The 13,268-nt window shown below is 45.0% G+C and overlaps 1 protein-coding gene across 6 annotated transcripts in view; it reads right to left on the bottom strand.

The window, feature by feature from the left end:
- Positions 1 to 25: 25 nt before the first annotated feature.
- The window catches only part of LOC104939732 (methyltransferase-like protein 22), a 33,462-nt gene continuing 20,219 nt past the window's right edge, over positions 26 to 13,268 (bottom strand). For 4 of the 6 annotated variants that reach the window (XM_027284307.1, XM_027284310.1, XM_027284311.1 and 1 more), the window contains 2 exons: positions 2,309 to 2,477; positions 26 to 1,363 (listed from right to left, as the gene is read on the bottom strand). In XM_027284307.1, the coding sequence (XP_027140108.1) occupies positions 1,280 to 1,363; positions 2,309 to 2,477 (253 nt within the window). In that variant the 3' untranslated portion in view covers positions 26 to 1,279. Of the gene's footprint in view, positions 1,364 to 1,544; positions 1,861 to 2,308; positions 2,478 to 13,268 lie in introns of those variants that run through there. The other 2 variants (XM_027284313.1, XM_027284312.1) reach the window with 2 other exon arrangements.

Genomic DNA, 13,268 nt, shown 5'->3' with positions numbered 1-13,268 from the left:
ACACACACTGCAGTCACTGAGCGGTGCTCCCGCTCCCCAGGTGTCAGACTGGTGCAGCCCACCTGCATGGGTTCAGGCTCTCTCCCCTGATGACCACTAGAGATGCCCAAAGTCTCAGAAGGAACATATAATGGGCCCAGCGAGCACTGGTCTGCCTGTCCCCACCGCCTCTCTCGGCGTCTTCCCTGCACGCGACAATCTATCTGGGATGTGAGTTCGATCAGTCCGTCCAGGGAAGAGGGAAGGTTGTGAGAGACCAACTCATCTTTAATGAAGTCTTTCAAACCCTGCAGATAAGCGTTGCAAATGGCGGCCTCATTCCAGTAGCTCTGGCGAGCCCTGATGCGGAACTCAATGGCGTAGTTAGCGACAGTCTGTTTTCCTTGGCTCAGGTCCATCAGACCCCTTGTGATGTCAGGGCCTATGGATGCTATGCCGAACACCTTGCGAAGCTCCGTGGTGAAGGCTTGGAAGGAGGAGCAAGCAGCTGTCTGGCGTTCCCACTCAGCTGTTGCCCACAGGCGGGCTCAACCCGTCAGATGATTGATGGCGAACAATACTTTAGCCTCTTCTGAAGCGAAAGTCTGAGGCTGCAGAGCAAAGAGGATGGAGCAGTTGGTGATGAAGGGGTTGCAGCCCTCCGGATCTCCAGCGTATCGTTCCGGAGGTCCCACCCGGGACCTGAAAGGAATGGGAACTGCAGCTGGCTGGGGTGGTACCGGCGGAGCAGCAGCAGCAGCAGCAGCAGATTGGGAAATGGCTGCTGCCAGCTGCTGGATCTGAGTAGCTAGCATAGCTAGCCCTTGTGCCTGATTAACAATAGCCTGCTGGATGTCAGCTGTTGTGGAGGCGAATCTTGCCTCGTGTTGGCTGCAGTGCGTCCTCAATCCTCTCGAGCCGGGACTGCGGCGAAGAAGGGTGCACTGGGTCCATTCTTGGCCAGATTGTACTGTAACGGGTGTATTAAGAACCCAAATGCAGCACACTGGACGAAGGTAATAAATGAAAGTCACTTTTATTACACTTGGCTGGTAGACGAGAAGTAGCACAGTTCAAAGCAACAGCTGAAATAGTCTTTCTGGGCACGGGGAAAGTCTAGGGTCTCTGGCTGGGGAAACCAGTCCGGCAAGCAGCTAAACAGGCAACGAAGCAGACTAACCAGGAACGAGCCGTCGGTAGTCGAGCTGTCACCAGCTGGCAGAATCCAGAGGGGCCAGAAGCTGAACTCGTGGTCGGGAACAGAAGGCAGGGTCGGTTTCCAGGATTACAGCGAAACAGGTTAGTCCAAGGCAGGCAGAGTCGGCAACCAGAGATCAGTCCGGAGAAAAGTGCTGGAGAGTCTAGCGTGAGCATGTAGAACAATCTAGCAGAGAGTGAGTGAGCAGAGAGGGCTTAAATACTGGCTTGATTGGTGATGGGAACCAGGTGAGTCAAGCAGGTGAGGGGAGTTGGTCTGATGAGGGGGGTATGGCTGGCAGGTGAGTGGAGAGTGAATGGAAAAGTACTGAGAGGCAGGTGAGAGAGGAGCAGACTATGACACAAACTTTATTTGACTTTTATTTTATTCAGTCAGTGTATAAACTAGGGAGCAACTCTTGTTGGCTTTTTTAAAACTCCCTGATTAACTTTGACAAATGTCCTGTTCCAATCCTGAATATTAAATGTTATCTTTTTATTTATGTAGAAACAGGCAATGTTCCTTTGCTCTTTTATATTATATTTCAAGCCTTCACTGTTAACTGGAACTTTCTATACTAAATTCTGGACTAAGTACAGCGTTTACATTGCTTGGAGTCCAGGTCAAGATGCTCAGAAATCAGACTTGGCCAAATGGAAGTAGGTGGTCACCTTCCACATTTCCTGCAGAAATTAACAATGTTTTTTTTTAATAAAAACTGTACTAAATCCCTCTTGGGGAAATTTATTTTCTGAAACTAATCCATTCAAACAGTAAATTTTGCACTAGGACAGGGAATAGAAAAAGTGTGCCTACAGCTCAGCCAACATACTAGTAACAATAGTGTTATTGCTTGCAGCAGTCAGAATGATAAAACTGTTTTCGCAGGCCAGGTAACTAGTGGAATTTTACCTGCATGTATTTATTATTATTATATATTAGATAAGTAGAGAAGACCTGTTTCAGTCCTCTATCTGTGCCTATACAGAAGAAATTCACACAATCTCACAGTTTAGTATAAATTTAGCTGGATTGAGCATTTGGATTAAAATGAAGTTAAGGTTTGTTTAAAGTTTAGCAAGAAATATTGTCCCCTATTAGAATAATTATGAGTTTGGGTATTTCGCTTACCAGTTGCTCTATGCGTTCATACAGAAGAAACTGTGAGAAGTTAGAAGGGAGCGGCTCCACCTTGAAGCTGCATCGTCCGTCCACCAGCTCCTGGAGTTGGGACAGACACTTCCTGAAATGGTCATAGGCTTCACAGGAAACATCCATGTGTCGCAGGGTGAAGTTCAACCTTGTAAAACATTCATGCAGGAAACCTGATTACTGCTTAAGCTTGTAACTAATCACTTGTGAAGTTGAATACTGACAAAGTTCTCAATCAATCATAGAAATCATAGAAAGGAGAAATCAACAAACTCAAAAATGAATTTACATATTTCTCTGTGTGTGTCATATTTGGGATAAAAACATGTTTTATTAATTAATAACACATGTATTAAAGGTACAATATGTAAGATATATAAATCATAAAATTAATATGCTATATCATCAGTTCTTAAGGAAACATGCTAGGTTGAAATACTTGCTTGTTGACAAAAATCCGACAGCCAAAATGTCCTTATTTTGAAATTTACCGCCCGTCTCGTCTCTTTGTTTACATTTTGGCCTTTGGAATTCTGATCAATTAGTTCAAAATTGCGGCAAACAGTGCACTACAACGATGGAAGCAAGCAGGTCAGTGGCAGCTTCCCACTGGCGCTGCCTCAGCAGGTCAGTGGGGAAGTGCCACTACTAGCTGCTGCTGGCACGAATTGAGCCAGCCCTTTCTTTGTGTTTATGTGTGCTGGACGTAACCGCTATGAAACAATCTCTCTCATTACAAACTAAACTTCTTTGTGTCACTATTTTACAGCATAAATTGCGAGTCAGGCTCCAATTTAGAAGCTGATTCATGAAATAAACAAAGCCAGAACACAACAGGTAGAGTACCAGAGTTTAGTAACATTTACATTACATTTCACTCGTCCTGCACTAGTGAAGGTTCAGCTGCGTCAACCTGGCACCCTGCGTGAGCGTCGTTGAATCATCTGATGCATTCACATTTGTGATGCACACATTAGCCTTTGTACGTCTTACGTATTGTGATGCCCTATCTTCAGTGGATTTCAAGGCTTGAAAGGATGTTACAGGGTTGCATGCAATTTCTGCTTCTTGTGCCACAAAATCAGCAAACTCTTTGAAACTAGGGAATTCTTCGTTTGTTGCAGCTGCTTTGTAACATGGCAATTCCAGTGAGAAGTTACCCAGTCAGGCAGCCTTTGAAGCATCCTTTGTTTCTCTTCATAGTCATTTAACCCTTGAAGGCCCAGTTTTTCTCAGTTTTTCTTTAAATGCATGCTGGACTACAAAAGGATGACCCTACCTAGCATCCAATGTTTTCCATGCTTGGTCGTACGCTTCATCATCTTTTCTGTAGAAGCTTCCTTCCAATATAGATTGTGCCTCACCACTGATGTACCTTTGTAGGTAGAACAATCTATCAGCTGAATTTGTGCAACGCCGCTCTATCAGTGCTTTAAAACCTGTGCTCCACTCTAAGAACTTAAGTGGCTCTCCGAAGAAGACTGAGTGTTCTGGTGTGGGGAATCTGGTGAGAACCAGTGTCATGTAGTACTTGTACTAACAATGCTTCATTATTAGCACTCTTTGTTTTTTCACAGTTATTGTTGTTATATGTTTTCTCACATTTGATTTCCTTAGATACTGGAAGACAATTTTCTATCTCGCTGTGTGCTGTTTTACCTGTTTTGTCCCATGGTTCACCTGAGTCAGCTTCAGAGTACACTTTAAGCTTTGCCTCTATTACTTGAAGATCTCTTTGGTTTTCTAGTCTTTTTCAGTTCTTGTCTTTGTACAGCAATTTCCTGTTCCATTTTAATTTCAGCCTTCTTTGCAGCAAACTCTGCTGCACACTCTGCTCTTCGCTGCAACGCTCTGATAAACAGCTTGAGTGGGAGTTGCGGACAGTAGTTCCAAATATTGATTGAGCATGCTCTCTGTCTAGCACCATATGAAGTCTTATTTCCTGATTGTTTTACAGCAGTTACATTCAGCAGGTATAGACATGCCCACCACCAGCTGCCCCTAGCCTTTATTATCATTTTGGTGATAGATTTATAGTCAAATAGATTAGGCTGAATTGGTTATTGGTTTATTCATCGTCATTTTTATCATTACCGCCAATGACCTCTGCCTCTGGACTGGGGGTCTTGCAGTGGGGCCAGTAGGTGGGGGATTTCTCTCCTCCTCTCTCTGGTTTTGTAGCTCCATGTTTTCTTTTGGATGTTTTTTTTATATGTTTATATACATTTGTAGTGTTTCCACTATACATGACTAGCTTTTTTACAAATCCCACATTTTGCTGTTGTCTTGCTTTCGGCTTGAAAATATGGCCACACGGCGCTCCTCTTCCTCTCTACCATTCTTCTGTTTAATTTTTTTTTGATAAAATAGGCCCGCACTGCGTGTGCTGATGAACCTGAGCCAGCAACTTGCTTGTTTGTTTGCTTTGTGCGTCTAAGTCACGTCACGTGATGGCGTAACATCTAAACACAAGAGGGGGAGCAGAGTGTGCCTGCTCTGTGCTGACACAGGAGCGGCAAGTCCGGCGACCTGGCTGTTTCCTCTTTGCTGAAACCGCAGCATTGCAAACAAGAGCGGAACTTAAAGTAAAGAATCGATCTCACCAGGCTAGTATCGATCCGATACCGACTTGGTATCGATACTATCCATATTTGGATCGATCTGCCCACCACTAGTAGCAATGCGGTTCTGACTTTGCGGGCACTACACCACTCCTACGCGCAGTAGTTGTCCTAGTGTGTATTGTTTAATGGATGTTAGTCATTGTTTGAGTCAGAGGTATTGTTAGAATTGTAATTTTGTAGTTTCTATGGAGATCCTTTCATCCATCCCCGATTAGAAGTAGAACAGGAGGAGTCTGCGAACCCAAGGAAGTCCTCTTCATCCAATCATGAAAGGTGTTTTTTCCACTGCTCCTGTAGGTCCTGAGCAGTCGGGTAGCAAGGTTTGAGATGGCAAATGTTGGACAACTTTTAAGTCTTTGCCTGAATTTTCTAAAACAACTTTATAATTCACAGGCCCAACTTGTTTCACTACCCAATATGGCCCTTGCCATTTTGGGGCTAATTTGGCAGCAAATGATTTTTCAGCTTCGGAGAGAGGATGGGCTCTCAACCAGACTCTATCTTGTTCCTGAAACTCAAGGTCACGTTGGTGTTTGTCATAATTTCTTTTTTGACGTTGACGAGCAGAGTCCAGATTCTTTGCAACAAAGGAACGGAGATATTTTAGCTGTTTGATTTTAGTGTATGGAGGGGACCAAGATTAAGCTCTGCAGGAGAAACGTTGACTCCTGGACTCCAGAGTTAATCGCAAACCGGAATTCAGACAGGTTCTTGTCCCAGTGTTTATGATTGTCACCAACATAGGATGCCATCATTGATTTTAGGGTACGGTTCACGCTCTCTGTAAGGTTAGTTTGTGGATGGTATGCAGATGTTAACTTGTGTCCCACATTTCAGGTCCTGCATACAGTTTGGAAAACTGATGAAACAAACTGTGTTCCCTGGTCCGACAGAATGTAGTCAGGAATGCCCCACCTGGTCAAGATGTCTTTGACCATGACCTGAGAGCAGCGCCGGTCCTGGCCACATTTGCGCCCTGGGCGCAAATGTGGCATTTCCTAGGCGGTGAGCTTGGGTTTGTTGGAGTTTTCCTGCAAGTTTTCCGTTTTCTGGTTTGTAAAGTTGACATGTGTAACAGTTTTTTACATGTTGTCTGACATCCTAGCTCAGCTTTGGCCAGTAGATAAGATGTTTTGTGCCTGCCCAGATGTCCAGAGAGGGGATCTTGGTGAAAGTAGTCCAGTAACTGTGAGTGGAAACTAGGAGGTATGTAGAGTTGGTAGATGGTTTTGTATGGGAGGGTGATGCGACGGTAGAGGAGATCATCCATGATGATCTATGAAGGGTTTGAACTAATGACGTGTCCATTTTCTACTACTTTTTGATATAGAACCAGACATTCTGAATCTTCCTGTTGTGTCTTCCACAGGGCCTCAATTGAAATAGGAAGCTCTTTTGATGGTTTTGGAGGGGCAGATGTGATGGTAGCATACACAGGTACGGTTGTATGGATGGAGTCTGATGGAGCTCGGGTGAGGGCATCCGATACAGTGTTGTACTTTCCCTTTTTATATTCTTTTTTTTAAACCATTTTAGCAGTTATTGGCACTTCATTTTAACTTGTCTGTCTAAAATGACAGAGACAGCAGAGTAAAGACATGCTATTTGCTAACATTAGCAACCAATGCTAAAATTAGTGCTAATTAACATTAACCACTAGAAATTCAATACATGGTAATTGCTAACATGCTAATGTTAACATGCTAATGTTAATTAGCATTAGCCACTAAGAATTAAATACATGTTAATGTTAACATTCTAATGTTAACTGCTAGTGCATCAGCGCTAACATGCTAATGTTAAAATGCTAATGGTAATTGCCAATGCTAACATGCTAATGTTAATTGCTAGCGCATCAGCAGTAACATGCTAATGTTAACATGTTAATGATAATTGCTAGCGTGTCCGTGCATCAGCGCTAACATGCTAATGTTAACATGCTAATGTTAATTAGTATTAGCCACTGAGAATTAAATACATGTTAATGTTAACATGCTAATGTTAACATGCTAATGTTAATTGCTAGTGCGTAAGCGCTAGCTCCTGTGCTCCTGTGTCTAAATAAACATGTTAAAAATGACTATTTGAGGTGTGCTTTTTGAATACTGACAACAGCCCACTCATCACTCTCAAAATTTCTGCAGGAATTTTCTAGTACTGAATTTGCTGAGCAGTGTCAGAAATAATGTATGGGGGCGACGGGGCCAGAGTCAGGCACACTCAAAATTTCTTTAGAAATTTTCTAGTTGTTATTATTTTTTCTCTCGGTTTATTTTTGCCTGCACATGTCAGCTGGAGGATTACATGTTAAGTATGGTACTGGTCCTCCCTTTTTTCCCTTTTTTTTCTCTACCTTTTACGTTTTACTTAAGGTTGTTTTCATTAATAACTGTTTTAATAACTTTTTTATATGGCGTATATTTTAGTTCATCAGGAAGCAGAACTCACTGCATGGTAAACGGTTGTGTGTAGTTCAGTCCTGCAACTCGTCTTGTTCTGTTGTGACGAGCTTAGGAAGTAACCCATTTGTTAGCTTACGGTTCAAACACTGGACAATGTGTTTTTGGAGAAACGTGTGTTTTTTCTTTATCTTCTGGGAGGTTCTTTGTGTTTCTTTTTTGAAGTTCATCTGAATGCTACCATAATGCTTATTTGGTTTGTAACCAGGATGCTCATCTATTTTCTACTATTCCTATTAATTTTTACCAATCTCAAATAATTAATGGCTAACCTGAATATTTCCCAGAGAAGGCTGAGTGGGTCTGGTATTCGGTTTGTGAGTTGGAACGTCCGTGGACTTGGGGGCCCAATAAAGCGATCCAAAGTTTTTTCACACCTTAAGGGTCTTAACACTGACATAGCTTTTCTTCAAGAGACCCACTTGCGTATAAATGGTCATTGCAGAATGCGCAAACCATTGGTTAGGCAAATATTTCATTCAGCCTTCAATAGCAGATCCAGGGGTGCCGCTATCCTTATCAACAAACAAATTCAGTTCTCCCCTGACCAGATCATATCTAATCCCCTTGGGCGTTACATTATAGTGAGTGGCACATTATATCAAACTTTAGTTGTACTAGTTAAGATTTATGCCCTTAATTGGGACAATCCAAATTTCATAACCTCTCTCTTTTCAAAAATTCCCAACTTGGATACTCATTGTCTCATTCTAGGGGGAGACTTGAACTTAGTAATAGACCCGAAACATGACCGATCCCACCTGAAAGTACTCACACCCTCTGCAATGTCGAAGACACTATCTTCTATTATGAGTCAATTAGTCTGCACAGACGCTTGGCGCTTGCTCCATCCATTCTCAAAAGAATTTTCTTATCTCTCCAAAGTACACCAAGCTTATTCCTGCATTGATTATTTTTTTAATAGACAGGGCTCTTCTACCTACTCTAAAATCTTCTGAATATTCTGCTATCATTATTTTCTGACCACGCTCCTCATATTTTAGACCTAGCACTCTTACTTCACACCTCAAAACAATGGAAGTTTAATACTGGGCTGCTAGCTAAAGATGAGTTCTCTTTCATAATATTTCGCTCGTTGTCTCACTATGGGATGCACGCCTCGCTGCAGACCTCAGAAGCATTAATCTCATTACGCCAATCCTGATTGGCTGGTGAAACGTGTCCGTCCTACTCCCGGTAGTACCACCTACCTTAAATAGCCTATGCGGACGGCACCATGTCATTAAAACACCTCTTCTCACTCGGAGCATATCTGGCGTCCTGAGCTAGCTAGCTAAACTGTACACAGATGCACCTTATTTAGCTTCTCACCACAGCTGTTTGAGTACCGAGCATTAGCACACCAACTAATCTCTCGGTTTCTTCAGAGTTAGCACACCAGCTAACTTCCTCGACTCCTTGCCTGCACACCAGCTCGCAAAAAATGGAGGCTAAAACCCCTCACACCAGAGGGCACGGAGACTCTGGCGCCCGTCCCTGTGGGAACAAGATATCGAGCAGAGATCCACACCAGGTCTGCTCGAGCTGCCTGGGGCTGCAACACGCCCGGCTTGCTATCGAAGTCCCTGGCTCGTGTCAACACTGTGCGGTGTTCACGAACAAGAGCAGACGGCTAGCCCACCAGGCTAGCTTGTCTGGACATGAACCCTATCTCCCTTCAGATGGCGCCGCCGTCGAGGATGAAGAGAAGGGGGCTGTTGCGGTGGCGGAACCGGAGGCTACTTCCAGCTGGGGCTCCCAGCTTGACCTAGCCTTATATGTCGCAGACCCAGTTAGCTGTGTCGATAATATTTTTCAAACCTTGATCATTTTTGGATCGTTCTCAGGTTATAAATTAAACATTAGTAAAAGCGAGTGTTTTCCAGTGAACAAAGCAGCCAAACAGATTTCATCAAGGGCAATACCATTCCGATTAGCTCATAATAGTTTTCGTTACTTAGGTATTAATATCTCTCATTCCTTTCCTTCATTACACAAAAATAATTTCACTAAGCTGGTTACTGAAATTAAGGCTGAGCCGCGGACCCCCCGCATGAGGAAGACGTCCTGATACTGGACTATGGGGAAGATGAAGTTGACGCCTCGGGCCTCCTCATATCAGAGGATGAGGATGAGGACGACATCTTCATGACGCCGGCCCGGGCTACCCAGCCCACGGCCTCCGTCGCCTCTCGAGATTGAGATGAGGGCAGCACACGACCTTCTCCCCTCCCTAGCTTGGACATGCTCGACGTGTGCCGCCGATGGAGCCACTTGTTGCAGCCCACCTTCACCCCCAGCTGTCAGCAGTGTCCTCCATGAGCCCAAGTCTACTGTCAAAGTCTGACCGTTTTCAGTCGGCCCTGACTGAAAAGGCGTACAAGACGGTGGTGCTTTCAGCCAGAGTGCTCAATGTCCTCTCCCTGCTCACGGCCTATCAGGCTGAGTTATATGAGGATTTTGTGCCAACTCAGGACCCAGTTGCGTGGGAGGAGATAACGGTCATCACCGACCTGTGTCTCTGTGTCCAGCGCTGCGCGGCCCGGGCCACGGGAAAAGCGCTGGGGACTATGGTTCTGCAGGAACGAGCACGGTGGCTCAACCTCGCCAACCAGTCAGACATAGAGAAGGAGGACGTCCTGGACATGCCCATTGGGGCGGGGGCCTATTTGCCCTATCCTGGATCTACGTGCTCTGAAAAAATCTCTCAGGAAATAGAAGTTCAGGATGCTAACGCATGCCTCACTTCTGTTGATCTGAGAGTACCGCGTGCTCCCTTTCAGTCTGTCTTTAAGCCCAAGGGTGTTTGTGGGGTTGCTTGGCCACATATCTGGACGATAGGCTGCTGTTGGCACAATCGGAGCAGGAGGCCAGGGCACACACGCGTATTCTCATACGACACCTAGTCGATCTGGGTTTCGTGATAAACGCGGAAAAGAGCATGCTGTCCCCGGCACATGGCGTAATCTTTTTGGGATTATCCTTGGATTCGGTGCGCCTCTCGGCGGACCGAGTGAAAGCTTTCAGGGCATGTCTCGCGCTTTTTCATTCGGGCAAATCTGTTCAATTCAGATTGTGTCTTCGGTTACTCGGGCTGATGGCCTCTGCCATTCTTGTAGTCCATCTCGGCCGCCTCCGCATGAGGGAATTCGGGTTTTGGGTGGCCTCATGCGGGCTGGATCCAGTGTGTCATGGCGCACGGAGAGTGTCACACCGGGGTGCGGACAATACGACGACGGTGGCGTACATCAACCGTCAGGGGGGATTACGCTTCCGTCAGTTGCACATGCTGGCATGCAGACTAATCCTGTGGAGCTGCGGTCGTCTTCTCTCTCTGAGAGCGACACACGTCCCGGGAGTGGTCTCTGCACTCAGATTGTGTGCAGAGATTGTGGAACAGATATGGGCCCGTTTCGGTTGGGCCATGGTGGATCTGTTCGGGTCGAGAGACAACGCGCAGTGCGTGCTGTTTTACTCTCTGGCCGCACGAGCGTCTTTACGCACACCCGCTGCGCAGGGACCTGCTATCGGAGGGAGGGGAGGCAGTGTTCCACCCGCACCCAGAGCGCCTGGCTCTAGTGATTTCCACTATAAAAAGTGCTCGAGCCTCCTCCACTAGGACTCTGTACGAGAGTGTTTGAGGGGTGGTATCGCAGAAATGGCCACATTCATTTTCAGTGTCCAGTAGGAGTGATATTGTCATTCTTGCAGGACCTGATTGACAAACGAAAGGCCTTCTCCACGGTTAAAGTGTACTTACATGGGGTTTGGCAAGCAAACAGCGAGCCAGCACCTGCTGGTTTGCCATTTTATGAAAGGAGCGCGCAGGCTTCTCCCTGTGTCCAGACCACTGGTACCACCGTGGGATCTGGCTGTGGAGGGGCTTAAGGGCTATGGCTTCAGCTAAATGGGTTAGTGACATCCATGCGCTTTCGGTGCATCCCTCATGCACCCAGGTCTTCCCGTGGGATGTAAGGATGATTTTGAAGCCCAACCCGGCTTTTGCCTAAGGTGGTGGGCTCATGTTCTCCTATTGACTTTGGGGCTTTTGCTGCCTCACCGGGTGAGCAGTTGTCGCATGCGTTAAGTCCGTGCGGTGCGCACTTATATGGATAGGATGAGGGGTTTCAGGAGGAGCGATCAGCTGTTCGTCTCCTGGGCTAATCCTCATAAAGGGAAGCCTGTCTCAAAGCAGCGTCTATCCCACTGGGTGGTGGAGGCGATTGCTTTGGCTTATACGAGTCATATTTTACAGCCACCTGTGGGCCAACTCGACTCGGGGCTTGGCCGCATCCTGGGTCTTATTCAGGGGAGTTTCTGTTCAGGACATCTGTGCTGTGGCGAGTTGGTCCTCGCCACTCACTTTTGTCCGTTTCTATATGCTGGACGTTTCCACTCCGTGCATGGCACGCGTGGTTTTGCTGTCCTGATAGGAAACAAAGTACTTTTCCCTGTGGGTTGGTGGCGCTAGATAAGCTTGTCTGGCAATACAGGAGTAACCACATCCCATAGTGAGACATCGAGCCAAATATTATGAAAGAGAACTTTAGGTTATTTACATACTTGTCTACCAGGCATAATTTCCTTAGATCAAAAAGGTTTTTTTTTAGAGGGCGGCAACTTTCAACTAATATTAGAAGACTTCTAAATATCGTGCTTTCTCCTAACACATCTTAAACTGCTGAAATGGTCATATCCTTAGATGCAGAGAAAGCCTTTGATCGTGTTGAATGGGATTATTTGTTTTCTGTTTTGGGGAAATTTGGCTTTGGGTCTAAATTCATCTCTTGGATACAACTTTTATACCCCTGCCCCCTCTGCTTGTGTGAAAACTAATTTTCAAAGGTCTGAATATTTCCCTCTGTTGAGAGGGACACGCCAAGGTTGCCCTATGTCTCCCTTGCTTTTTGCCAAAGCAATAGAGCCTCTTTCCATTGCTCTAAAATCCTCTTCTTGTTTTACTGGAATTGTCAGAGGTGGTCTGGAACATCAAGTATCTCTCTATGCGGATGATCTGTTGTTATATGTCGCAGACCCAGTTAGCTGTGTCGATAATATTTTTCAAACCTTGATCATTTTTGGATCGTTCTCAGGTTATAAATTAAACATTAGTAAAAGCGAGTGTTTTCCAGTGAACAAAGCAGCCAAACAGATTTCATCAAGGGCAATACCATTCCGATTAGCTCATAATAGTTTTCGTTACTTAGGTATTAATATCTCTCATTCCTTTCCTTCATTACACAAAAATAATTTCACTAAGCTGGTTACTGAAATTAAGGCTGATCTGGTGCACTGGGAATCTCTCCCTCTCTGGCTAGTAGGCAGAATGAATTCAATTAAAATGAACATTCTTCCGAGATTTTTGTTTCTTCTTCAGTGTCTTCCTATTTTTCTATCCAAATCGTTTTTACAAACCTTAGACAAAGCGATCTCAAAATTTATTTGGGCCAGTAAGAATCCAAGAGCACGTCGGATAACACTCCAAAGAAGGAAATCGGATGGGGGTCTTGCACTGCCTAACGTTTACTATTTGGCTGCCAATATTCAAAAAATCCATGCCTGGTGTAATTCTCCCAGCTTGGACTGGTGTATTATGGAAAATGTTTCTTGCTACCGCTCATCTTTGGCAGCTCTGGTTTGTGCCCCTCTAACTTCCCGTTATCCTAGTTATATTCAAAACTCGATTGTTCTTTCCTCTTTGAAAATTTGGAAACAATTCAGGCAACACTTCAAACTTTCAGCTCCCATCCCATTAAGTCCTATTTGCTATAATCATTTATTCCTCCCCTCCAATACAGACACAACTTTCACTTTGTGGAGAGAGAGGTCTGTTTCATTTTTCAGATTTATATTTGG

This window comes from Larimichthys crocea, chromosome XI (genome assembly GCF_000972845.2).
Source record: "Larimichthys crocea isolate SSNF chromosome XI, L_crocea_2.0, whole genome shotgun sequence".
NCBI classification, from domain to species: Eukaryota; Metazoa; Chordata; class Actinopteri; family Sciaenidae; genus Larimichthys; species Larimichthys crocea.
This window is presented reverse-complemented; position numbering and strand designations above follow the sequence as displayed.